This window comes from Sceloporus occidentalis, unplaced genomic scaffold (assembly GCF_023333645.1).
Source record: "Sceloporus occidentalis isolate IW3139 unplaced genomic scaffold, rSceOcc1.0.p SCAF_14, whole genome shotgun sequence".
Taxonomy (NCBI): Eukaryota; Metazoa; Chordata; class Lepidosauria; order Squamata; family Phrynosomatidae; genus Sceloporus; species Sceloporus occidentalis.
In genome coordinates, this window is record NW_028316994.1 from 4,121,161 (window position 1) to 4,146,536 (window position 25,376).

The 25,376-nt window shown below is 44.4% G+C and overlaps 1 protein-coding gene across 8 annotated transcripts in view; it reads left to right on the forward strand.

Annotated features, from left to right (window-relative positions):
* The window catches only part of LOC149303604 (voltage-gated potassium channel KCNC1-like), a 71,405-nt gene continuing 46,029 nt past the window's right edge, over positions 1 to 25,376 (forward strand). For all 8 annotated transcript variants that reach the window (XR_016271959.1, XR_016271961.1, XR_016271962.1 and 5 more), the window contains exons 1-2: positions 1 to 630; positions 18,544 to 19,477. Coding sequence is in view for 4 of the 8 variants with exons in the window: in XM_089480129.1 (XP_089336255.1) it covers positions 31 to 630; positions 18,544 to 19,477 (1,534 nt within the window). In the remaining 4 variants the exon portion in view is untranslated. The remainder of the gene's footprint in view (positions 631 to 18,543; positions 19,478 to 25,376) is intronic.

Genomic DNA, 25,376 nt, shown 5'->3' on the forward strand with positions numbered 1-25,376 from the left:
CGCCCCTCGGCCCGCCCCTCGGCCCCTCCGATGCTGAGCTCAGTGTGCGTGTCCTCCTTCCGCGGGCGCAAGTCTGGGAACAAGCCTCCGTCCAAGTCATGTTTGAAAGGGGAGATGGGCCGGAACGAGGACAACGACAAGATCGTGATCAACGTGGGCGGCATCCGGCATGAGACCTACCGCAGCACCCTCAAGACCCTGCCGGGCACCCGCCTCTCCTGGCTGACCGAGCCCGACGCCTGCTCCAACTTCGACTACGACGCCAAGGCCGACGAGTTCTTCTTCGACCGCCACCCGGCCGTCTTCGCCTACGTGCTCAACTACTACCGCACCGGGAAGCTCCACTGCCCGGCCGACGTCTGCGGGCCGCTCTTCGAGGAGGAGCTGGCCTTCTGGGGCATCGACGAGACCGACGTGGAGGCCTGCTGCTGGATGAACTACCGCCAGCACCGCGACGCCGAGGAGGCCCTGGACAGCTTCGAGACCCCCGAGAGCCAGGAGGATGAGGAGAGCGGCGACCTCAAGCGCCTCTGCCTCCAGGAGGACGGCAGGAAGCTGGGCTGGTGGGCCGGCATGCAGCCCAAGGTCTGGGCCCTCTTCGAAGACCCCTACTCCTCCAAGATGGCCAGGGTGAGTCTCTCCAAGGCTGCGGCCACACTGCAGGAATCACACGGTTTGCCTGGCTCAAGGCTATGGAATTCTGGGAGTTGGAGTGTGTTGTGGGGCCCAACAAACTCCAACTCCCAGAATTCCATAGCCTTGAGTCGAATTCAAAGACATAGCCATGTTAGTCTGTAGAAGCAGCGATGCAGAGAGATCTTGGAGCACCTTTGAGACGGACTGAAAGAAAGAAGTCGTCAGCCTGAGCTTCCCTAGACCTCCGCCTCCTTCCTCAGATGCATGCAGAGTAGCAAAAGGACACTGGCAGCCCAAATCCCCAAAGGGTTGAGGGGCCAATCCCACCAAGGCACCACATCCATGCTGCAACTGGCACGCGAGCCTCTGAGAGAAGGCAGTCTAGAAAGAAAGGGGGAAAGAGGAAGGGCTGGGAATGAAGGAGAAAGAATGAAAGAATGACAGACTGGGAAGGAAGGAGAAAAAGAGGCTCCCCCTCCTTCAAGATGGCCAGGCTGAGTTGGGGAAAGAGGGGAGTCTCTAACCATTAGGTGATCTGGCCAGGGAGGCTCCAAGGGGGGCAGTTGTGATCAGGCACAGCAGTGATTCCCAAACTTTGGTCCTCCAAGTGTTTTGGACTCCAATTCCCAGAAGCCCCAGACAGCTTAACCAACAGTCAGGAATTCTGGGAGCTGAAGTCCAAACATCTGGAGGACCAGGAACGTAGCCAAGGGGGGGTTCTTGGGGTCCAGACCCCCCCTTCCATTAGAAAAATGAATGGAGTGTGCTGCTGCGCCGCCACGCTCAAGCCCCATTATAATGGTGGCACTTAGTCTGGACACCCCCCCCCCTTCCTAAAATCCTAGCTACGTCCCTGGGAGGACCAAAGTTTGGGAACCACTGCAAGACAAGGAAGCCCCTTCTCAGTCTTCTTTTTACACCTTGCAACCCAAACCCACCAATTCTCCTATTCCATCTTGTCCCTCTAGTTTTTGACAAGCCATATCCAGGAGTAGCAAAGGACAAGGCCATCCCAAATCCACAAAACAGTGATGCCTGGACTGGCCAACCCCAAATGCACCAAGTACAGGTTGCGATCCTGAGAGGCTGTGGAGGAAGTCTAGAAAGAAAGGGCGAAAGAGGAAGGGCTGGGAATGAAGGCGAAAGAATGAAAGTGTGGCAAACAGAGAAGGAAGGAGAGAAAGAGAATAGATGTTGCAAGCAACCTGTATTTGGTGCATTTGGGTGGGCCAGTCAAGGTATCACTTGATTTGGTGGATCCTGGTTTCGTAGTCAGAGCACCTTTGAATCATAGAGGGACCCCAAGGGTCATCCAGTCCAACCCCCTGCCATGCAGGAAATCACAATCAAAGCACCCCCAACAGATAGCCCAGCCAGCCTCTGTTTAAAAACCTCCAAAGGACACTCCGCCACACGCCGGAGGAGTGTATCCTGCTGTTGAATAGCTCTTACTGTCATGAAGTTCTTCCTAATGTTGAGGTGGAATCTCTTTCCATGTAGTTTGGATCCATTGCTCTGGGTCCTATTCTCTGGAGCAGCAGAAAACAAATTTGATCCATCTTCAGTATGCCATCCTTTCAAACATTTAAACAGGGCTATCGTATCACCACTCAACCTTCTCTTCTCCAGGCTAAACATACTCAGTCCCTAAGGCTCTCCTCATAAGGCATGGTTTCCATAGTCCTTCCTCTTTGCAGCAGTTAGTATCTTGCCGTGATCATAGTGAAATGTTGTGGGCGCAAACTGGTGGCACTTTGCGAAGAAGTCAAGTCAGCAAACCAAAGAAAGTCCCTGTCCCCTAGGAGCTTACAAACCCAAAAGCCTGATAGCAGAGGCAACAACAAAGGAAGGATAAGAGAAGAACAAGGGTATGGGGAGAAATCAGTTTAAGGAAGTAAATACGCAAAGCAAAAACAATGAAATAGATGTTAAAAAAATAACCCAGACAGAGTGGGTCCCTGTTCCTAGGAGCTTACAGATATATATGTGGCTAGCAATAGAGACGAGAAAGGAAGGAAAGAGGAAGTAACAGGAGAGAAATAAAATGCAGACATTTAAAATTATAGCATTGCCTCTCTAGCTAAAAGTGAATCCCACAGATTCCATTGGGATGTAATACCAAATCAGTTACGGAAAGGATTGATGGCTTGGTTTTTCAATGAGAGTGGTGACTGGCGCCCAGTGAATCAAACCATCAGTCCATTTGGGTCCTTGGCTGTCTGCTCTTTGTGAAAGGTCTCTGGGGTCTCTGGCAGGAAAGGGATCACACACAAACACACAAACAGAAGGCGGAGGGAGAAAGTCCTATTACTTTTAATAACTGGAGATGCCAGGAGTTGAACCTGGGAACTTGTTCATGCAAAGTATATGCTCTTTGCCATTATGGGTCTTCCTTTGTCTATAGTAATAATAATAATAATAATAATAATAATAATAATAATATCCACCTCTCCCCATGGAGCTGTGACAAGACTATAAAAAAACAGTCCATAGAATTTTAGTGCTGGAAGGCACTACAAGGGCCATCTAGGCTAGCCCCCTGTCATGCAAGAATGCACAACTAAAGCAACCGTTGAAAGAGGCCCATGCAGCCTGGGGATAATGGGAACTGCAATCCAAGATGCTGGGAAGGTGCCAGGCAGTGGGGAAAGATTCCTCCGGAAGGAGATGGGGCCGCACACTGTGGCCCTGGGAATGTTACGTATGCATCAGCAGAAGAACCGATAGAGAGAGGAAATCATTTCTATTCTGCCCCCCTGCCATTCTCCCCATATAATTTGGGCTCTGTACATTTAAGACATACTTGTCCGAGGTCTATAAGAGATCTTGGTGTGAGTAACTTTCTGAATTTACAAGAGAAAGCAAGGTATAGATAGATACTGGAGAATAATGGGGGCTGGGGGATTTCATAAAGTTTTTAAAGAAAAGTAGCCAGGATTAAATTGCTTTAAATTTTTTAATTCTGTTTTCTTTATACAATAGAATCTTAGCTTTATTCAAAAGCAGGCCCGCATTCAATTTTATTGTGAATCCTGAGTCCCTCCTCAAAGACATCTCTTCCCCCTTCCCTTGCACCCCACTGATGAAGGCTGAAATGACTGTCTTAGGAGAAAAGGAGCAAAGAGGTGGAGTGAAAGGTGATGCACTAAAAGGAATAAGGAGAACAGTACCTTGAAAAGAAATACACAGTAGTGATGTGTAAGGCATTTTGGGGTGATATGCTTAAGGGATACTGAGACTGCGCACACTAGCACACAGGCAAGGAGGCACAAGAGTGCCAGGAAGCATAAAGAGCAAGTGAAAAGAGAGATGCGTGACTGGCCCTGAGTGCAGGGATGTCTATGGGAAGGCAGATCTTGTCACAAAGAAAGATGGGGCTGATAAGTGTCGGTGTGGTAGACTGGGAACGAAAGCATTGGGAGGCAGGGAAAGATGTGATTTAAAGACTGAGGGCATCAGTGAAACCTCACGCAAAGGACAGGCAAGGAAGTCAGACACATGGTAAGCGATGTGAAAAGGGCACTAGAACTGCCCAACAGGGGATATGTTATCCTGAGCTAATGCAGACTGACATGCAAGGAAAGGAAGAATCGGTTAGGACAGACTGCACCAACCTGGGGCCCTCCAGAAGAACTGGACTGCAGTTCCCATTATCATGGGCCATGGACTCTTAGAGCTTGAAAGGATCCACAAGGGCCTGCTAGTACACAACACCCATGTTGTGCAGGAATGCACAACAAAAGCACCCTTGAAAGAGGCCCATAATGCCTGGGGATGATGGGAGCTGCAATCCATGGTACTGAAAAGTTTGCAGGCAGTTGGGAAAGATTCTTTGGGGAGGAGAAAGGGGGGGCACATACTGTGATCCTGTTACAAATGCACCCATGTGCAGTTGTGGCCCTGGGAATGTTGCAGCAGTATGTGTCGGAGGGAATGTATTCTCTGGGTGCCCCCACCAAACTCCAGCTCCCAGAATTCCATAGCATTGAGCCCTGGCAGTTAAAGTGGTGCCAAAATGGATTATTTCTTCAGTGTGGATGCAGCATAGTTAGTGCGTATTTGGGGGGATTGCAAGAGGGATTCTCGAAAACATGTGCTAGGACCATGCCAAAAGATAACTGAATGGACCAAAGAAAGTCCTCCTGCTGAACCCGAGCGTGCAAATGAGTGTAGTTGTGTGTACCAAGAGAGGTACCTTGACACGCAAGTGCTGGATTGAGGATGCTTGGCTGGTCCTATCAAGGGAGGAGGGCTTTGCAATCCTTAAGGAGGCCCTGCCACCCCCAGCCCTGAAAGCGAGGTCTCATTTTCTCCCTTGTTTTCCTCATCCCCTCCAAAAAGCCCCTCTAGATTCTCTCCTTCTGCCCTTCCTGAATTTGGGAAGCCTCCTGATCTACTGCAGCTTTGCAACCCCCTCCCCCCATCTCCCTGCAAAGCTAAGCAGGCTGCCTCTTCTCCCCATCCACTCAAACCCAAATCTATTTCCTCTCCATCCAGGGGGAGCAAAGAAACCCACAGCAATGCAGATGTGGGTCCTCCTCCATCCCTTCTCACCCCAGCTCCATACACATCCCACATCCAACAAGGCTGCTGAAAACTATCTCTCTCCCCCCCCCCCTTTCCAGACACTGCAGCTCATCATTTCCAAGCCTTTTATTGCCTTTTCCTCTCACCTCCCTCCTCTGGACTGCATTAAAAAAAATCCCCCTCCAATTCTTTTGCTCCCCCTTTCCTTCCCAATCTCTGCAGCCCAAGCAATTTTGCTCAGTAAAACAGGTTAAAACTTCCCCTCTCTCTCTCTTTTCTTTTTGGCAAAGTAGTGAGGGGGGAGGTGAAGAGGGCTGGGATTGTGCTGGCTGTCTCCCTCTCTCCCCTCAGGCCTCCCTCCTTCCCTTTCCCCCCTTTAGTTTGACTTGGAGGACAATATTAGTGCTTTGCTGTCTGTAGAACTGCAGAGGCAGCGGGTTGAGGAAGGGGGGAGGGAGGGAAGGAAGGGGGCACCGCAGTGCAGTGTGTGGAAGCCCCAGAGTTTGCAGTGCAAGTAGGCATTCTGCAATCCTTGCAATCCCCCCCTTTCTCCTTTTCCACAGGCCTCCCCTATACCACTGGCCAGCTGGTCTCCAGGGTGCAAGGCGGATCCCAGGTCCCATCATCCCCATCCCTCTTTCCCCTCCTGGGCCAGAAAAAGTTGACAGCAAGAAGGGAGACTGGGAAGAGAGGACATGGGACTTTTTTGGGGGGGGCTCTGCTGCTAGTACTGTATGAAGCGATGCTACATTCAGATGGGCCTTGAGTCAGGAGATTATTAAACAGAAGAACTGGTGAGGAGATGAAATCAGTTCTGTTCCCCCTTCTATTTTCCCCATACAATTTGGGCTCTGTGCATTTAAGACATATTTGCCCTAGGACTATAGGAGATCTTACTGTGTCTCTCTCTGTGTGTGTGTGGGGGGGTGTCTCTCTGAATTTACAAGAGAAAGCAAGGTATAGGCAGACACTGTGGAATAATGGGGTCTGGAGGGCTTTCATAAACAGAGGAGCTGGATGAGAGATGAAATCATTTCTCTTCCCCCACTTCTCCCAATACAATTCAGGCTCTGTGCATTTAAGACACATTTGCCCGAGGACTATAGGAGATCCTGGTGTGGGTGTCTCTCTGAATTTGCAAGAGAAAGCGAGGGAGTTGAGGTACAAATAGCTACTGAGGAATAACAGGGGCTGGGGGAGCAGCCAAGGTTCATGCCCCCGCTACAGTGTTTGATTTACCTGCATGAGCAGCATACAAAAAAGGCTGCAAAGAGGTTGTCTGGCCTACATCCACCATGCCTCCCCCCCCCCCCCCCAATAAGAAGCAGGGAGAGAGAATACAGACTGGGCATGAGAAGCGTAGACAACTGGATAGATGGACAGGACTGGGAATATAGATTGATGGTCCAAAATGCACACACTCGTCTATAAAATGCCTGCCTGGGATTCAAAGGCACATTTGCCTAGTTTCCATTCACTCTCCACATGCCACCATACATATTTTATAGCAATGCCTAGGCAAGCCAGGGCTACAAAATCTGTACCCAGGCATATCTGATAGCTGCATTTATGCCCCTGTGTATTGCCGAGTGGGAAAAGTGTTACGTAGACAGAACTTCTAGACAGTCCATAAAGATACACACAAAGAGACAAAGCCTTCTCCTCTCCTTTCATCCTTCTTTATAAATCTGTGTTCTTTGCAATTTTTTAAAAAATGTGCCCAGGGTCCCAACTTTGATTTTTTTTAAGGATCTCATAAGTCCTTTTGAAATATATGGTCAAAGGAAAAAGTTATTACTTCAGTGTATCTGTTCTACAGAGGCAGGGGGAGATAGTAAATAGGTATATTTGTTGCTATGTTCCTTCAAGTTGTTTCTGACTTAGGGCGACCATAAGGCATACTGCATATATATCTCCATTTGTATGGATAGAGGAGTAATTATATGTTCTTTCAAATAGTTTTCAACTTATGGGAGCCCTAAGGTGAACCTATCATGGTATTTTCCTGGCAAGATTTGTTCAGAGGTTTGCTATTGCTTTCCCCTGAGGCTGAGAATATGTGACTTGCCCAGGGTCACCTGTTGGGTTTCATGGCCAAGCAGGGAATCAAACTCTAGCTTCCAGAGACATAGTCCAACACTCAAACCACTATACCACACTGGCTCTATATAATAATTATGTTATGTTAATTTAATTAAAAGTCACAAAACATTGAGTGTATCAAGTAAATTTACCAGAAAAATAAGTCTAATCATAAGCATATTTACTCAAAAGTAAACCAAATTGAGTTTGATGGGACTAATTGCCTGGTAAATGCACTTGGGCCTAAGTTTTTGTCTCTGGCTTGCATAAGTTATATAAATTGCTTGTAGTTGTAAATGAAACCTTGCAGATAGATGTGTATACACAGATATACATGCAGTGTGTATATGCCCTTCTGATGGCTCCATGCATTACAATGTTCTCTGCAATGCTATCATTTACTAACTCTTGCATTGTACAGCAGGGATGATTCCCACCCACCCACCTGAGCCACCCCTGCAAACAAAGCATTGGCTCAAAAATCTGATCTCCCTCTTCTGTGTGTTCAGCTATAAAGCTGAACCTTGGATCAAAAAAAGTTGATGCATCCAAAGTATTTCTCTCCATCCAGCAGAGTGAGAGCCAGTACTAGCTTCTGAGCTAAGGGAATTTATTTTTAACCAAGTTCACCTCTACCTCCCTGTCCCATCATTGTCCGCATTGTGGGAACACATTCCTCCCCCACCCCAACAAATATTGACCCTGGATGGGAAGGCAAATTCTTTTTGGCCTTTAGTGGGTACCAGAGAAACAGTGCCCCAGATTCTGCAACTGAGGACAATCTGTATTTTTTTCCCCTTTAAGCAAACCTTGCACACATTTTTTTTTTACGTGCCCCTTTGTGGAAGATCTTCATTGCCCCTCATTTCTTAATTCTCTTGCCTTTATCTTCTCTGTCTGATTAAAAACCCAGCAGTGAGGTTCAACTCCTTGGGGAATTCAAAGGAGTGATGGTGACAACCGAGGATGGATGCAGATTTCTGTTCTTATCTATCTATCTATCTATCTATCTATCTATCTATCTATCTAGATTTTTAATGACTTGTGAATAATGACTGCAGAAAGGGAACTGAATCCAGATGCTAGCACAAGTCAGTGTAACAGAGCGGCTACTCATATCTATTACAACATAGAAGTCTTGCTGGCATCTTGATTTTCTAACGTCTCTTCCTCATTACATATATTTTCCCACCCTGAGAAGAGCTTTGATATTTAGCAGCCCCTTTTTCAATTTAACATCCTCTTAAATTCCTCTTCCAAAGAATCCAATAATCCTGGCCTCTCCATACCATTCCAACCCACAAGACCAGCTCCCTTTCCTGAAAACCAGGAGGCCTAGCTGGAGCTCCCATTATTTTAACATTCTAAGAGTCTTCCAAGAGAATCCAAAAGCCCTGGTTGCAATTAGCAATTTCCCTCCAACCTATTTGGTTATTTATTTAAGAAATAACAACAACAACTTTGTCCAGTTCCTTACCTGGGGACCTTCTGCCCTACAGTCTAGCAGGTGACTTTGTATTTCCCTGGAGCCAGTAGTTCTTGTCCCCGCCACCCCACAAATTCCCAAGAGACAGAAATCATTTTTCATATTCCAAGTCCTGGCACAGATTTCTTCATGGCTCTCAGTTATTAGACCACCTGTGGGGATGTGGTGTGTGGTTTTCCAACCCTTATCTCACCAACTGTAGGGTTTTCCTTTTGGGCAATCTCGCTAGCTGTGAGAATTCCCTCTCAGCTAATCCAACTCCTGTGGCCAAATGTAGGGTTTCTACCCTTTCTATCCCACCAATTGGGAAGACTGCCATAGTGACCATTGCTGTTACTAAGAGTGAGACCTTTCCCAGAGCCCCACCCCTGCCATCAATGCAAGGACTTCCTCCTGACATCCTTATGTGACACCAACTATGGGGACCATCTAAATGCCCTCAATGTGCATATGCTGATTTATGCCACTTCTATCCTCAATGGACACTACCCCTCTGTATTCAATGTTGCCACCACAGACACCTTGTATGAATCCAAGCTCTCAGACAGATAGCATTTCCAGATGTCAAAAGTATATAAAAACAAAAACAAATCTTTATTTACAGAAGTTAAACATCAAAGCAAATTAATTATTTATTACATTTAAAACACCACACATCCTTTCTTGCACTCCTCTCAAACTAACCAAGACCAATCATGCCAAACCCCCAGCCAAAACACTCTTCTCTCACTCCAACCCTAATCTGACCCAAAAACCTTTGTCTAACTTAACTTCCAGCTGTCATTCACTCGACTCATGCAAATCTCCTCAATCATTCCAAACACCAGTATTCACTCAAATATCCCAAGGTCTCTTTCTTCCCAATTGCGCCTTACCTTATACCCTAATATACAATCAGTAAATCAAACAATATTTTCAAATACAAATCCATGACATCACAGGTGCCAATATTTCTGATTCCACGAAGGTTCAGAAATGGTTTGGAAGTGATGGTGGAATAATTGCTCACATATATAGCTCCAGTGTGTATGGGGCAGAGCCTCCAGATACCTTTGGACTACAATGCCAACCTGCTCTCACTACTGGGTATTCATACCAATGCTCATGAGAGTTGTAGTCCAATGTATCTGGAGGGCTTGGGATATAGTCACTCTTGCAATTACTCTCTGCCTACTTAGCTAGCTGGTCTGAACCCTACCCCCCAAATTGTTGCTGTTGTTCAAGTAATTTTTTACTTATGGTAACCCTATCATAGGGTTTTCTTGGCAGGTTTCTTCAGAGGGGGCTTGCTATTGCCATCCTTTGAGGCTGAGAGAGTGTGGCTTGCCCAAGGTCATCCAGTGGGTTTGTTATGCTTAAGAGGGCAATTGAACCCTGATCTTCAGAATCCTAGTCCAACGCTCAAACTATTACTCTGAATAGCTGAGACCAAAACCTGGCATGAGTTCAATGTCTAATGGACATGGAAGCCACTAGCTGCCCCCAGTGCCCCCAACTCACCAGTTCTAGTCCCCCGATTTAGCTAGTAGGCCTAGAAGTCTTGCATGCCCTTGCATTGAATGCCACTCAGGCCCCGTGTGACTGTCCCCAAGAACCCAGCAATCTGAGCATTATGTTCCTTCCTGATTTGATCTCCCAGTTCTCACGTCTCATCCTAACCAAGCTTTGACAGACCATGCATGGCCTTCACCTACAGCTTCCATCTCCATCCCCAGTTCTCCTCTTTGATCTATAGAGCTCTCAGGAGATTCACGCCACCCCACTCTGCAATCCCACCCAACTCCTTTCCTCCGGTTTCTGCTTCCCAGAAGGATTCGTAGAGCTCTCTGATTAACCCTTTACCCCATGGCTCTGCACGCTAAGCAAGCCTTTCTTCTCCTCTCACTTTCTTTGACGTGATGCTGAGATGCCAGTATTTCTGAGGTGCTAAAATTGGTCTATTGCGGTTTAAGCCATCCCCCTCATTCTCTTGTCGCTCTCCATGGTACTGAACTGCAGTGTTGCATCCAGTGATAGCAACACAGGGAGAGAATACACACACACAAGGCACACGCACACACACGCATGCACACACACAGAGGGTCTTTCTGCTTTGAAGCTTTGCTGATAGAGGTTATTCCATGATGGTTTGTATATAAAGAAGCATAGACATGGAAGAGAATATTAATGAATTAGCTCCGGGTGTCAGGTGGTGATGGTGCGTATGTGAGTGAAGGAAGGGGTGTCCAACATAATGTACCATTTAGTCCTCATTACGGTGGATAGACAGCAAAACTGGAACACAGGCACTGCAGCGCTGGAGGGCGGTTGGTGTATCCAGCTGGTATAGAGGAATGAGACAGAGCCAGTGTGGTGTAGTGGGTTTGAATGTTGGACTACGACTCTGGAGACCAGGGTTCAAATCCTTCTTCCATCATGCACACCTGCTGGGTGACTTTGGACAAGTCACATTCTCTCAGCCTCAGAGGAAAGCAATGGCAAACGCCCTTTGAATAAGGCTTGTCAAGAAACCCCCATGATAGGCTCCCCATAAGTCAGAAATGACGTGAAGGTACACAACAACAAGAGGAATGAGAGTTTTGTATGGTCATCGGAAAATCTTTACTATGTTGTGCAAGAGAGAGAGAGAGAGAGAGAGAGAGAGAGAGAGAGAAGTTATACAGATTTCACAGGGGATGGAGCAATTGAGTTAATCCAAACTGCTTGATGTTTTTCTTGAGAGAAGGGGAGAGTAGCAAAATTCAAGCATTATCTATTATTGGCCCTGGGGCCTTTCCTGGATCCAGGGAGGAGCAAGTATGTGCAGCAAACATTTGGGAAAGGAATGAAGAGACCTAACTCCCCTGTATTCCAAAACCAGAATACAATGTCCATGTCTCCCATGGTTGCCTGGATTGAGACTGTTCCAGTGGTATGAGAAGCAGCTTTTTTACTCTACAACTCTGAGACCTCCTCAACCAATATAGCCATGCAGGCTGAGGGATTCTGGGAGCTGTAGTCCATAAAGTAACTTCCCCAAGTTCTAGGCTGGCCTGCTTAAAGTCTGTCTCTTCCAGCTCTCTCTGTCTTTTTCAATCTCTCTCTCTCTCTCCTTTTATACTAATCACAAGTCTTTCCTACTCCTGCCTTGAAATTAATCTCATCTGTTCCACCTTTGCACCCCCACACGCATTTCTAAACTCAACTTGAAATTAATCTCCTACTTTAGTCTTTACTCCACCCTCCTGAAATTAATCCTTCCCCACATGACTTCCTGTGGCCTCTTTATTTTGAATGTATCTGCTAACCCTCGCCTTGCAGTTTTCTCCCAACACTCTTTTCCTGAGATGGATTTCACTTTGAATTTCTTTGTTGCTGTCCCTAATTCTGCCTCTTGATCATCCCCTATTCAACCAGACTTCTGCACTTTGCTCTAAAATGTCTTCTCCAAGTCATTTGGGTCACCAGTTTTTCACTACCAGTTGCCACTTCTTCTCACTTGTGATGTTCAGCAAACATCACATTAATCTGGAGTAGTCTTCCCTGATCCTGTAACCTCCAGATGTATCGGACTGCAACTCCTATCATCCCTAGATTATGAGGGTTATAGTCCAACGTACCCAGGAAGTGCTAGTTTGGGAAATCTAGAAAAATAAAGGTAGTGGTGGTGATGATAGACATGCTAGAATAAGTCCTTGTACTGTAAGCCCTGGCAGTGGCATTCATCTGACAAAGTTTATCTTTTCAGAAACCTCCCTTCTGTTCCGTCTTCATTCCTGTCTCCCCAATGTCAATTTCAGATACCATTTCTGGAGGTAAGCCGGGCTGCCATCCTCAGGGTCAGACGCTACCAAAAACATATTCCTCTGCAAAAATCCATTTTTTCCATAGGTGGGGTAGAGTGAAGATATGAGATATCAAGTAGGCATTGCAATGCTCTCACTCCTATTGCTATGCATGTATCTTCAGACTGTTATTTGTAAAAGACAATTTGTCAACTAGAACTTTCAGAATGCTGGTGGCTTCTGGGAGCACCAATCCCCATCCCAAAAGGAAGGGTTCCACACTTTTACATTATTTAGAGGATGCACTTTGTTTTCCCAAAAGGGGAAGAGACCTAATTTTTCCAAAGTCAGCTTGTTCTTGTTCAGTTATCTCCACTGATGTTCCAAGATATAGCGGCTTTAGCCCACACTTTGGGCTTCTTCTTTGGGGCCCTGGATCCCCAAGAACCCTTCCTTTAATCCAGGAATAGGCAGAAGATAGATCAGGACTGACTCATAGATCTCAAGGTGATTTTCAGTTGATCAGCAAGATTATTGTTTAACGAGAAAGCTTCTTTAATCCAAATTAGGATAATAAACTGAAGAATGCTGCTGGTGGGTGATGAAAAAACCAAGAATGGACACAGCTAGTAAAAGTTAGGTTTTTTTGGATTACAGTTTCCTGGACCTCCCAAAAAAGTAATATTCTCCATTCTAGAAGTGGGTTTGTGAGAGATGATTGTGAGCTCAGTTCTAATGCTTAAAACCTATTTCTGGCTTGAATATGTACACAAAGGTACCCCGATCTTTTTTTTTTTGGGGGGGGGGGTTACAGTTTCCAGGACTTCCCAAAAGTGTATGTCTGGCTGTTGAATGGTTATATTTTTTTTTGGCCTGGATTAATGGATTTTGGGGATAAAATCCAAAGTAAGTCCTCGAAACCCCAAATCTATTCCCCTCAGATTTAGCCCAAAAGTTAGGTATCTATTTCTTCTTTGTCCACCCATTCCCAAGAACCATTGATCATTCTATTCCATTAGTTCCCATTCCTTAGAAATCGAGAAGAGCCACACAAAATAATATCTGTTCTCCTTCCAGATTCCACATTCATGAGTACATAGTAAGGAATTGGGGGGGGGGGGGGGGAGAAAGAACATGAGGATTGCTCCTTTGCCTTTTGTATAAAGGAGTGGTGGGTGGCTAATGCACCTTGCAAAGTGACCATCATCAGATTTGCTGGATGTGAGCTTAGAATTCCCTTGCACTCTCTCTCTCTCTCTCTCTCCACATCACCTCCCACCCTGTCAGTTTCCAATTTGTAGAATGGAAGGTTTGAACAGCAAAGGGAAAGAGCCAAGGTCATCTCAGGGAATCAGTGGCCGCCAAGCCCTGACTCTTCCAGAGATTAGAATAACATGTTCTCTTTTTTGCTTTTCTTGACCGTGTGCCCACCATCAGATAAACACAACCACACACACCCCTATCTTTTCCTTTCCTTCTTCTCACCCTGCTGGATTCCCCATCTGTTACTGTAATATGCTCCCGCACTCATTTAAAGCAAAAAAGGGACTATTCTTGTATGGACCAATGGATGGAGTGTTGTTGAATTCTTTGGCTAGGTGGGTGAGCGATGGGGTTTGCCAAGTAGTTGTGGTGGGAGACAAGAGTCCTTTTCTAGCAAGGAAGAGCCGAAGACCTTGGGATTTGGGGGCCTCTGTAAGAAGAGAGGTTCAGAAAGTGAGGAGGAAAAGTGATTGGTGATAGGTTTTGCTTTTTCTGGTTTGTCTAGTCAATCTCTGTTTGACTTTACATTAGTCTCACCCCCCAGCCACCCAGCCACCCCCAAAAAACCCACCATAGTATTTCCAGGAGCAGATATATAAATAATGTACTTTTCCTCTCCTATGCATTGTGCTCCCATCCCCTTTCTAAGCACCATCTGTCCCAGGAGTAAGAATTCATTATTTTTACCAAAATGATTTGGGACTCCCAGAGCTGCGATGAGAAGGACTCATATAGCCTCTCCCTCATTATTAAGAAATGTGGGGGAGGGAGAGAAAATGAATGTAAAATTATCAAACAAGGGGAAAAGGCATCCCAAGCCTGGTTCCTGATACATGCAGAGCTGGAAATATGAAATGAGAGACAACTGAGATGCTGGAAATGGGCCACAAATGCTACATGGACTCTAGGCAGTTCTTTCCTTTAGGACCTCAAAAGACCTTTTCCTCATCTGCAGCCCCATCACCTGAAAAGAAAAGCCATTCTTGAAACCAGGATGGGAGAAAGAGTTCCATGCATCCCTATACTTTCTATTTATGTAGATACTCAATAATCTGTTCTCCCTTAGTCCTCTACTTCATTCTCCTGTGCTCCCTGCACTCCTTAAGATTTCCTTCTCCAATCCACCCCCCCCCCCCCACACACACACACACACTTCCTGGGCACCGCACTGCGCTTCAAAAGAGATTCTATGGTTTGTGTGCTGAAAGTGCTGACGGGATGGGAATTCTGTGCAGTGCAGAGATCCAGCCAGTGGAAGGGAAAGCAGTGAGGCTGAGGCTGCCTTGTGGAAGGAGCTGGGAATGTAGAGTTTGTGTATGCGTATGTCAGCGTGCCTGATGGGGCTATATATTGGTTGGTCTGTTGTGCACATATTCATGTCAGCAAAGATGTGTGTGCATGCACTATGCTGTTGTTGTGTGCCTTCAAGTCATTTCTCACTTATGGCAACGATAAGACGAACCTACCATGAGGTTTTTGGGGCTGCGTGTGCATGACTTGCCCAAGGTCACCCAGTGGGTTTCCATGGTCAAGCAGGGATTTGAACCCTTGTCTCCAGACTTGTAGTCAAACCACTACACCACACTGGTCCATGTGCATGCAGTATACAAGGCTGTATTATCTCTGTAAGAGAGCCAGCATGGCGTAGTGGTTTGAGTGTTGGACTAGAATACTGGGAGACCATGGTTCAAAGCCCCACTTGGTCATGGAAACCTATTGGGTGATCTTAGGCAAGTCATACCCTCTCACCCTCAGAGGGAGGCAAAGACAAACCCCCTCTGAACAAATCTTGCCAAGAAAACCCTGCAATAGGTACACCTTATGGTTGCTATAAATTGTAAATGACTTGAAGGCGCACAACAACAATTATTTCTGTTATGGGACATGGATGCTCAATGTGCATGTAGACACGCACAAGTGTTGTTTGTTTCATTTTTATGCCACCTTTCTCCCAGAAAGGAACCTAAGGTGGCTCACAAAATATATTATATACCTCTCTGTGTGCAAATATGTGTATGTATGCAGGTATCTGTGTACATAGATGCAAAATGTCTTGTGCCCTTGGAAAGTTGTATGAAATGCAAGTACAGAAGTGTGTTTGGGTACATAAATGTAAAATGTAAAACAGTACTTTGCTGCGTGCATCAGAACAAAACATGAGTGAGTGTTATGCACATGATATAATGATATGCACATATTTATGGTGCATCTGTGTGTGCTCTTCTTGTGCTTCTTGTGAGTGGGAGAAAGCTAATACGAGAATCTGTACATGTGTGTATAAGCATGTAAGAAAGTATACATACATACATATATGTATGTATGTATACGTATATGTGTATCTGTATAAAAGCAGAAGTTTAAAAGCTCAGTTATATGTCTGTACATGCGTGTGTTTGTGTGTACATGTTTACAAGCAAAGGAATGGTGAACACATATCTGGAGATCATTTTTGTGTGTATGTGTGCCTGGCGGTGCTTTCCTGTGTGTAAGAAGACTATATTCCAAGAGCATATGCTGATTGGTATGTGCGCATGAGTTTCCTACGGTTTGGATATGTGACAACAACTGAAAGGCTGTGCATGCTTTCATATATGAAGGGATCTTATACTTGCAGTCAACTGTGGGATTGTGCATCCAGTGACAAAGCATTTTGTGGCGATGTAGCAACTGTGTGCTATATGTGCATACCCAAGCACTTCTTGCACTGTGTGTGTGTGTGTGTGTGTGTGTGTGTGTGTGTGTGTGTGTGTGTACAGAGTGGAGAAAGTAGATGAATACTGAATCCAGTGGGTTTGCATGTGTGCAGACAGCATGTGACGATTTGCGTCATTACTTTCTTTCATGGGTTTTAACAAAGTGCTGAAGTTTAACAGGGCTTAACAGGGAGAAGTCTTGATGCTAAGCATCCACATGATTCTAAACCTTCCACCTGAAACCTCCAGAGCTTGGAAATATTTCTCTCTTTTTCCCCACTTACAGCTCCCAGAATCCTCCAGACAGCATGGCTGCTTGCTACATAGGCTGGGTGATTCTGGGAGTTATAATGATAACTTTTCCAAACTCAGAAAATAAACAAATACAATTCTGCACTGAGGGAAGCCCAGACACTACACTCAGGAGAATGAAAAACTGTGTTACTTCTGTAGACAACAAACATGAAGAAAGGATGGCAGTTAAAATGGAATTATTATTATTATTATTAAAGAAACAGAATTTAAGTTGATATTATTATGCTGGGATGTTGAATTCTGCAAAATTTACAAACATCTATGTTTATATGGTGTGATTGCTGTCATGTGAAATATTGAGTATTCACTTTATTGTAATATTTATTTTATTGTAATAATACCTAATCTTCTGAGAGGTTACTTTTTTGGATTAGTCTTCACTATTCCTAGCTACTCAGACTCCAATTGGATTCTGTGAGTTGAAGTTGGAAAAAAGCAACTTTCCCAAGCTCTGATAATATTTTTCTCATCCTCTAAGGAGCAAATATCAATATATATAGTTCTCTTCTTCCTTCATTTGCCTTACAACAGCCCAGTGTGGTAGACTGGTCTGAGGGACAGCAGCTAGCCCTAAATCATCCAGTAAATTTAATGACTGAAACTTTATCCAGCACTTTATCAACACCATGAGCCTTACACTTACACACGGACCACATCATTTGTCACTTGATACATAGAACCAATAAGCCAAAAACTAGTGTGGCATATTGGAGTATGTCTAGGATGCCCCAGGTTCAAATCTCCACCCAATCATAAAGCTAACTGGATGTTCTTGGACTAGTTCTTTCATTTTCTCTCCACTTAATCCACTTACCTGGGTAGTTATTAATAAAGCACAAGGAGAGAAAGACCCAGATATGCCATCCTACAGTTCTTGGAGCAATAATAAGATTCAAATACAATAAATACACTTGTTTCTGTTGAAGAATCTCCATACTAAGAGACCCCCCCCCACACACACACACACGGATTGCAAATCCCAGGATCACCGTCCCAGAATGCCAGTTTCCATGCAGATTCATGAGAATTGTAGTAAAAGGTGTTCTTTCCAGTTCTGATCAGGAGGGGGGGATCCTTTTACATTTCTTCACATTTGTCCAGAAGGACAGACTTCACTGTGTTGCATAAAAAGATACACAATGACTTTGCAACACCACAAGGTACAATAATTATACAGCTTTAGAGGGAAGGTAAATCAGTCTGTGTAGGATCAGATTGGCAGTGGTTCCTTGTCTCATGATGATAAAATGGTATCTCCATGTTTCCAGGCAATGTGCTACAAAATTCCAGATGCAGTCGATCACCAAGTAAAAACCTGATTCCGCGTGTTCAGCAACTGCCCATATGTGAGTTAATGGCCAAAGTCCCAGGTTCGGTCAAACTGAGAAGAGTGTCAGATGGCAAGTATTAGGTGTTTCTCATTGAGAGAGCTGCTGTCAGTGAGGGCAAATAGTAATAGGCTAAATCAAGGGTGGGCAGCCTCTCCTGGTCTATGCATTCTTCCTCATTAACAAGCTCTGCTATTCTGACCACACTCTGATGCTTCTAGGCTACATATATTCTGGTTTTCACCTGTAAAATGTTGGAGGGTATGATAATTTAAGGGCACCAGACTGGGGAAGGCTACTGCTGAAGAGGTTGTTCTTTCTTTGGATGATTGAGCACTAATGGTTTTCTTTCCTTCTTTTCCTGTCACACATCCTCTTCCCCTTACCCTTAATGCTCCTGTTTCACACCTTCCTTTCCTGCACATGTTCCTGCTTCTACCTCTCTCTAGTATGTGGCCTTTGCCTCACTCTTCTTCATCCTCATCTCCATTACTACCTTCTGCCTGGAGACCCACGAAGCTTTCAATCACATCGTAAACAAGACAGAGGTCTTGCAGTCAGGCAATGTCACCAACACAAAGGTGGACTTCGAGGTGGAGACGGAGCCCTTCCTCACCTATGTAGAAGGAATGTGTGTAATCTGGTTCACCTTTGAGTTCCTCATGCGTGTCATCTTTTGCCCAGACAAGATGGAATTCATCAAAAGCACCCTCAACATCATCGACTTTGTGGCCATCCTGCCCTTCTACCTGGAAGTGGGCCTCAGCGGCCTCTCATCCAAAGCAGCTAAGGATGTGCTGGGCTTCTTGAGGGTGGTCAGGTTTGTCCGGATCCTAAGGATCTTCAAGCTCACCAGGCATTTTGTAGGGCTGAGAGTCCTAGGCCACACTTTGAGGGCCAGTACCAATGAGTTCTTGCTCCTCATCATCTTCTTGGCCCTAGGGGTCTTGATCTTTGCCACCATGATCTATTATGCTGAGAGGATCGGGGCTGACCCAGATGACATCACTGGCAGCAAGCACACGGTCTTCAAGAACATCCCCATTGGGTTCTGGTGGGCCGTGGTGACCATGACGACTTTGGGATATGGTGACATGTATCCTGAGACTTGGTCAGGTATGTTGGTGGGAGCCTTGTGCGCCTTGGCCGGCGTGTTGACCATCGCCATGCCCGTGCCGGTCATCGTCAACAACTTTGGCATGTATTATTCCCTGGCTATGGCCAAGCAGAAACTACCAAAGAAAAAGAACAAGCACATCCCACGAGCCCCCCAGCCTGGGTCACCCAACTACTGCAAGCCGGACATGCAGTCTCCACATCGTAGCAACCAGGGTGACTCGTGTCCCCTTGCTCAAGAGGAGATCATTGAGATCAACAGGGCAGGTAAGATGGACTCCCTATAGGCAGAAAAATGGTTAAGAATTATGACAGAGGTTGGACAAATTACCTGTTGGACTACAACACCCACAATCCCCAGCCAGCATGGGGATTCTGGGCTATTATAGTCTAGAGGTAACTTGTCCAAGCTATAAACAGTCTATCTGACTCAGTATTACCCAGATCTGATTTTTATCTCTCTAAAAACTTCCTATCATGCAGAGAACCATTTTCACTCAAACATATTTGTTGAGGAGCTGCTAGGTGTGTGACACAGAAGCATGTGAGTTGAACAGGGCTTTTCTTAAGCAATACAAGAAAATTTCTCAGCGCACATGGAACATTGGGTATATCTGGTGGACCATTCTGCCCTAGACACACAAACTGAGAATGCAGTTTTAGAGTGTCTCCTATACTTTAGCAATTCCCACCCTCAGATATCATTGGATTACAACTCTCATCATCTTTCTATTGTCCATGATGACTTGGAAAGATGGGAGTTGTAATCTGACAATATCTGAGGACCCACAGTTGGGGAAGGATAAAAAGTTTACCCCTTTGTGGTTGTACAATGCCAAGGAAGACTGGTAAAAGAAAGTTTGTCCTTCAATAAAGCTTGTCTGCTATATTGGTTTTTCTCATTGGGAAAACCCTGCAAAACTTCTGATGACCCCTGGATGCCATACATACATAAGAAGAGCTCTGCTGGATCATATGAAAGGTCTGGAAGTCCAATATTCTGTTGACCATAGTGTCCAACCAGATGCTTCCAGGGGGTTTATGAACACCCTCTCCATGGCTCTCATCATCTGGTATCCAGCGGCATAGCATATCTTGGGAAAAGGTTTCTCCTTCCTCCTCTCACTTTGTCCCTTTGTCCCTATGTTCCTTTTCCAGTCTGTTTCTTGCAGTATGGTTGGAAAGCTAGTGTTTTACTTTCCTCAAGATGACATCCTCCAGATAGGTTTGACTAACTTTCTCACCATCCCCAATGAGGCTGCCAGGACATACTGGCTAAAGATGATGGGAACTGGAGTCAAACATGTCTGAACAGTGAGGAGACTGTACTAATCTGATCTCAGTCCTTACAATAATATTTTGGCCAGCTCATTCCTGTTGCCTCTGGTGATGATGAACATAGTTAGAAACCTAGGTAACAGATATTCTTAAAATTCCAAATAATAATCCCTTAGATACGTGAGGTATATATTTATTTCACATTGTAAAAAAAATCCTCAGTTGTGTTTTTTGTATTAGAGGGTTTTTCTTTCTTGCTGCTCTCTTCACCACATTGCCAATACCACAAATTTTCCACCTGCTGGATTTAGTAAAAGAGGAAGGCTATGAAACGTTGAGATGTGATGCCTCCATAGATAGGGAAGAGCCGTTCTCCAGTATGTTTTTGAGCCTCTTCTCACATTAGTATGTTAGCCATCAAGTACACAATAATTAAGAGGAGGCAACTCACATTACACTCTATGTGTATTTGTGTTCTCCATATTTCCAGTTTATTCAATGTCATGCTCAAGTACTATATATGTATCGCAGAATTCAGAATCCTAAGAATCAGATACATACATACATACATACATACAAGCATGTTTTGGTGTAAAGCTTTTGAAGATTGGATACGGCAGAATGGAGGCTAAGTAGACTTTCCGATAATCCAGGCATATTTTATTTTATTTCTACCTTGTCCTTGCCCTTTTCTAAGTGAAAAAGAGGAATAAGTGTAAATTAAGCAATATAGGTAAAGAAAATCCACTTTTTAGTACAGAATTTTGATTTTTAAATACAGATTAAGTATAAATTTATTCATGCCTGTTCATAAATAATATAAAAGGCACAGACTCTTTTCTAAATTTAATATGGCTGCTTATGATTTGATATATATCATTTTTTACAAAGGCTGCAGTTTTGCATTTCCTGTTTACAACAGGTCTGTAAAATAGGAGTTTCTTACTCCTGTTCGAGCCTAAGGCTGTACCAATGCCCTCTATAGCAGAAGCAGTACAGAAAGCCAAGACTGCCAGGCCTCCAAAGTCAATACTTGAGCCACTGTCTCAAAATCTAGCTGCTATATTTTCAAACTGGATTGTGCTAGTCCCACACTGTTGTTTTGGGGCCTAAATTTCATGGTGTGACTGCAGGAAATCAAACTCCATTTAAGAGGAATCAACATTCTGAAGTTATGTTAGTCCTTCTAGCAAATTGTGTTCCATAGGTCAGATCTGTCCATCTTCCATGTTGGCTCTGCAGTACTCATGGTGCCTGAATCTGTCCTGGTGAGGCTGCTGTTTCACATTTCCTTATAGCAGAGCTACACTTCATAGTTTAGGAAAGTTCTTATTTGGATGAAGGCTTTCAGAATCCTCAAGGCCAGTGCAGGAACTGTAGTCCAAATTAAATTGAGTCTAGGCTTATAGGTTATCTCCTGGCAGGGGGAAAAAGGAAGAGCAAGTGTAGGGCTAAGGTTTGATTTAATACACGGAAACTCCCACAGAATTTATTTAATGGTTCTTGGCAAGAGATGAGTTATACTAGATGAGTTATTGGGCCAACCAAAATGCACAAAATACATGTCACAAGCTTTCAAAGCTCCATTGGCTTTTTCATCAGGCAAAAAGATGTTTAAAATCATACAAGATGGAGGGAGGGTAAATATTATGATGTTAGTCACAGGCCTGCATTTTGTCAAGATGTCATTGTTGTTTTGAGTTCAGATGGTATGGAGGGATATCCATGCAGGCAGGCCACTCCTTTTTCTGGCCAGGTAGGTAAGGAAGACAAAGCATCTTAAAGTCCAGAAAATAACATTTAAATTCCATTAGCACCACAAAAAGATACTTCCATTGAGATCCAGGATGTCTGTCTTTTGAGAGGCTACAACACCCTTTGTTAGACAAAGAACACTGAATTTTTCAAGAAGCCTCCATGCTTTTGCATTAGGAAAACGTTTAAGTGTCAATTAGACCGATTGGGAATATAGAATAGATACAGATGAGTAAATCTACCGATGGACAATTCTGATACAGAATACTTGCCAGTCATTGAATCTCAATCTCAGTTGTCTCAGCTGTTAAATGGGAATGGTGGTTGACATGAGGATTTATATACTAACTTGCTAATGGTCAGATATCCTTGTTTTCCACCCTGCATTTCCAGAAAGATGGGGGCTCTTCAGAAATTTATTGGGGGGAGAGTACCCCTGTAAGAAGCTAGCATTGCCAGATTGGATCTGGTTGGGGCAGATACAATTTAACAGATCTTAGAGCAGGACAAGATCCCATAAAACTCTATCAAGCAGGATGAAGGTACTTACCTTCCAAATCCAAAATTGTGGTCCTGCTTCAAAATCTGTTAAGGATCAAAGTTACAGAAGTACCATTTTATATCCAGTCTACCAAGACTATAAGAGGCTCTGTACGGTATGATAGACAATGTGTTTGGGGGTGTTTTGTGTAGATTCTAGCAGGGTCTCTAGTGAATTCAGACATTTTGTTGGCTCTGCAGTACTCAGATTATGAGGGGGGATTGTTAATGAAATCTCTAAGGCTCATCCTCTACTTTGCACTGATTTTAGCCAAAAAGTAACTCTCCTTGTGATGGCAAAGTATGATAGTATACGTTAAGGGGGGGGGGGGGGAGAACTTCTCAGGTCATCCTTGCTATAATTTAAATACTGCAGGATCCCAATAGCAAAGGGATTAGAGTCTAACTTTATAATTTGCCTCACTTTGCATGGAGAATCCAGGATGATCAGAAACAGAATGAGAAAATCCCCACTGTGTTTTTTCCATATAAAAGGGACCCACTGAGAGTGGTGGTTTGCCCACAGCTTTATCCCAAACCCAGTGCTGCATTTTCAGTTGCAGTGTTGGTTTGACTGAGAACATGCCAAATCCTAGCAGGCTAGACCAGTAACTTGCAGAAACTCAGTGTGTTTTCATCAGTGCATCTCATGCTACTGCCACACTGCAGGAATGAAGCAGTTTGACATCACCTTAAATTCCATGACTCAGAACTGTGGAATTCTGGGATTTGTAGTTTGGTGTGGGCAGCAGAGATCTCTGACAGGGAAGGCTAAATGAGTCACAAAACAACTACAAATCTCAGAATTCTGTAGCATTGAGCCATGGAAGTTAAAGTGGTGTCAGACTGCTTTATTTCTGCAGTGTAGCAACATCTTATGGCAGAGTGGTTGGTGATAGACCAAGGGATGCTGATAACATTTTCTGGAGACAAGGAGTTCAGAAGCCACCGATCTTCATCTCTGACTTCATTCCAGTTTTCTTCTTTATGTTATATCCTCTGAACCTAAGATGAAGTGCAAAATCTTCCCTGCAAATAATTGCAAGAAATACCTGATTTAGTTATTATTTAGGACGAGGCTACCTAGGGTAGCCCATCTTGGCTGTGGATTAAGTTTGTCCTTCCAAAATGACTCATGCTAACATCAACGAGGCTGTTTTGGCAATCCGAGCCACTTTTGATTAAGAATTATTATTTTTTCCTTCTACTTTGGAGAGGTGGGAGTAGAGAGAGAAGGAGGGAAGGTTGGCAGCTGTTCTGGGATTTAGGTGATTTAAAAGCCCTGGAACATTTTATTTTGATTTACACCTAGAATTGATCTGCTAGTGGTTTGTGGGAAAGGGGACTGAATCAGAAAGGAAGAGTGTTTGCCAAAACTTAGGTTGTCCTCCTAATCCCTCTTATCTTCAAGAGGAGCAAGACATGTGCAGAGGTTGCCTGGCGTTGCTTCTTCTTCTAAAATCCAAAATGTGCATTAGTGATTTAGGCATATGATATCAGAAGATACAAACATAAAAACCAACCAAATCTCACTGGTGAGATGATACAGTAATTATGCCAGAGATGGAAAGAGATGTTGGATTCATGGGTTGCAGGTCTACATCTTGTTTGATTGCTGAAGAAAGAATATTTAAGCAGACAATAATTTCAGACCCCTCGCCCCTCATGCCACCCCTATATAAAAGGGCAGCAGAGAAAAAACAGGAGCAAAGCAACAGCATCTCTTCTTATTCCCAGCATGATTTCTGTATCATCTTCATGCGATGAAGAAGCCAGTGCATTTCAAAAAAAAAAAAAAAAAAAGCAGTATTGGGGAGGGTATATGTCTTAGGATCCAATAGCCAAAGCTTCAGCATGGTGCACTGCGGGTCACACAATCATGCTAACAATATGCCTACTGGTTGGCTTTTACCTTTATTTGGATTTTGCTTCATAAACAACATGTCTATGCCCATATTATTATTCATTTTTTCTTGTTCTTCCTGCGTGCAGAAAGAGCAAGCAAAATTTTCAAAATGCACTGGGGCTTAAAATAGCAGATGGGTCCCTCTATGAAATGGCAAGGACAACAGGGTGGCTGGCAGGGAATCCCACAAGGGAGAAAATCATGTGCATCCCCAGCAAAAGCCGAAAACCAGGATTTTTCGGTTTCCTAGGAATAGGAGGAGGGATCTGTAAACCAGAATTCTAAATCATTTCAGAGATTATTATGGTGTTTTAGAGGGGTGAGGGTAGAAGGGCATTGAAACAAGGTGAACTGAGACTTTTCAGAGTGACTGAGCTGAAGGAAGGCCTCCTAGAGGAAAAAGTAATGTGCTTGTGTACTTTCAAGCATGCCAGAGTTGTGTACTTTCAAGCATGCCAGAGAGGAACAGAGTACATAGCTTCTTTGGGACAATAAAGATGCTATAGAAGGGTAAGATCCAAAGTACTCAAGTTGCACAGTTGAAGAATGACAGCACACATGAACTGAATTAGAAACAGCCTGAAGACTATCTCATGGCAAAGGCAGCTGACCACAACCACCCTCTCCTTGCCCCACGCATGCGTGGGTATTCACACCCACACAAATCTGTGTCTCCTGCTCTTTGGT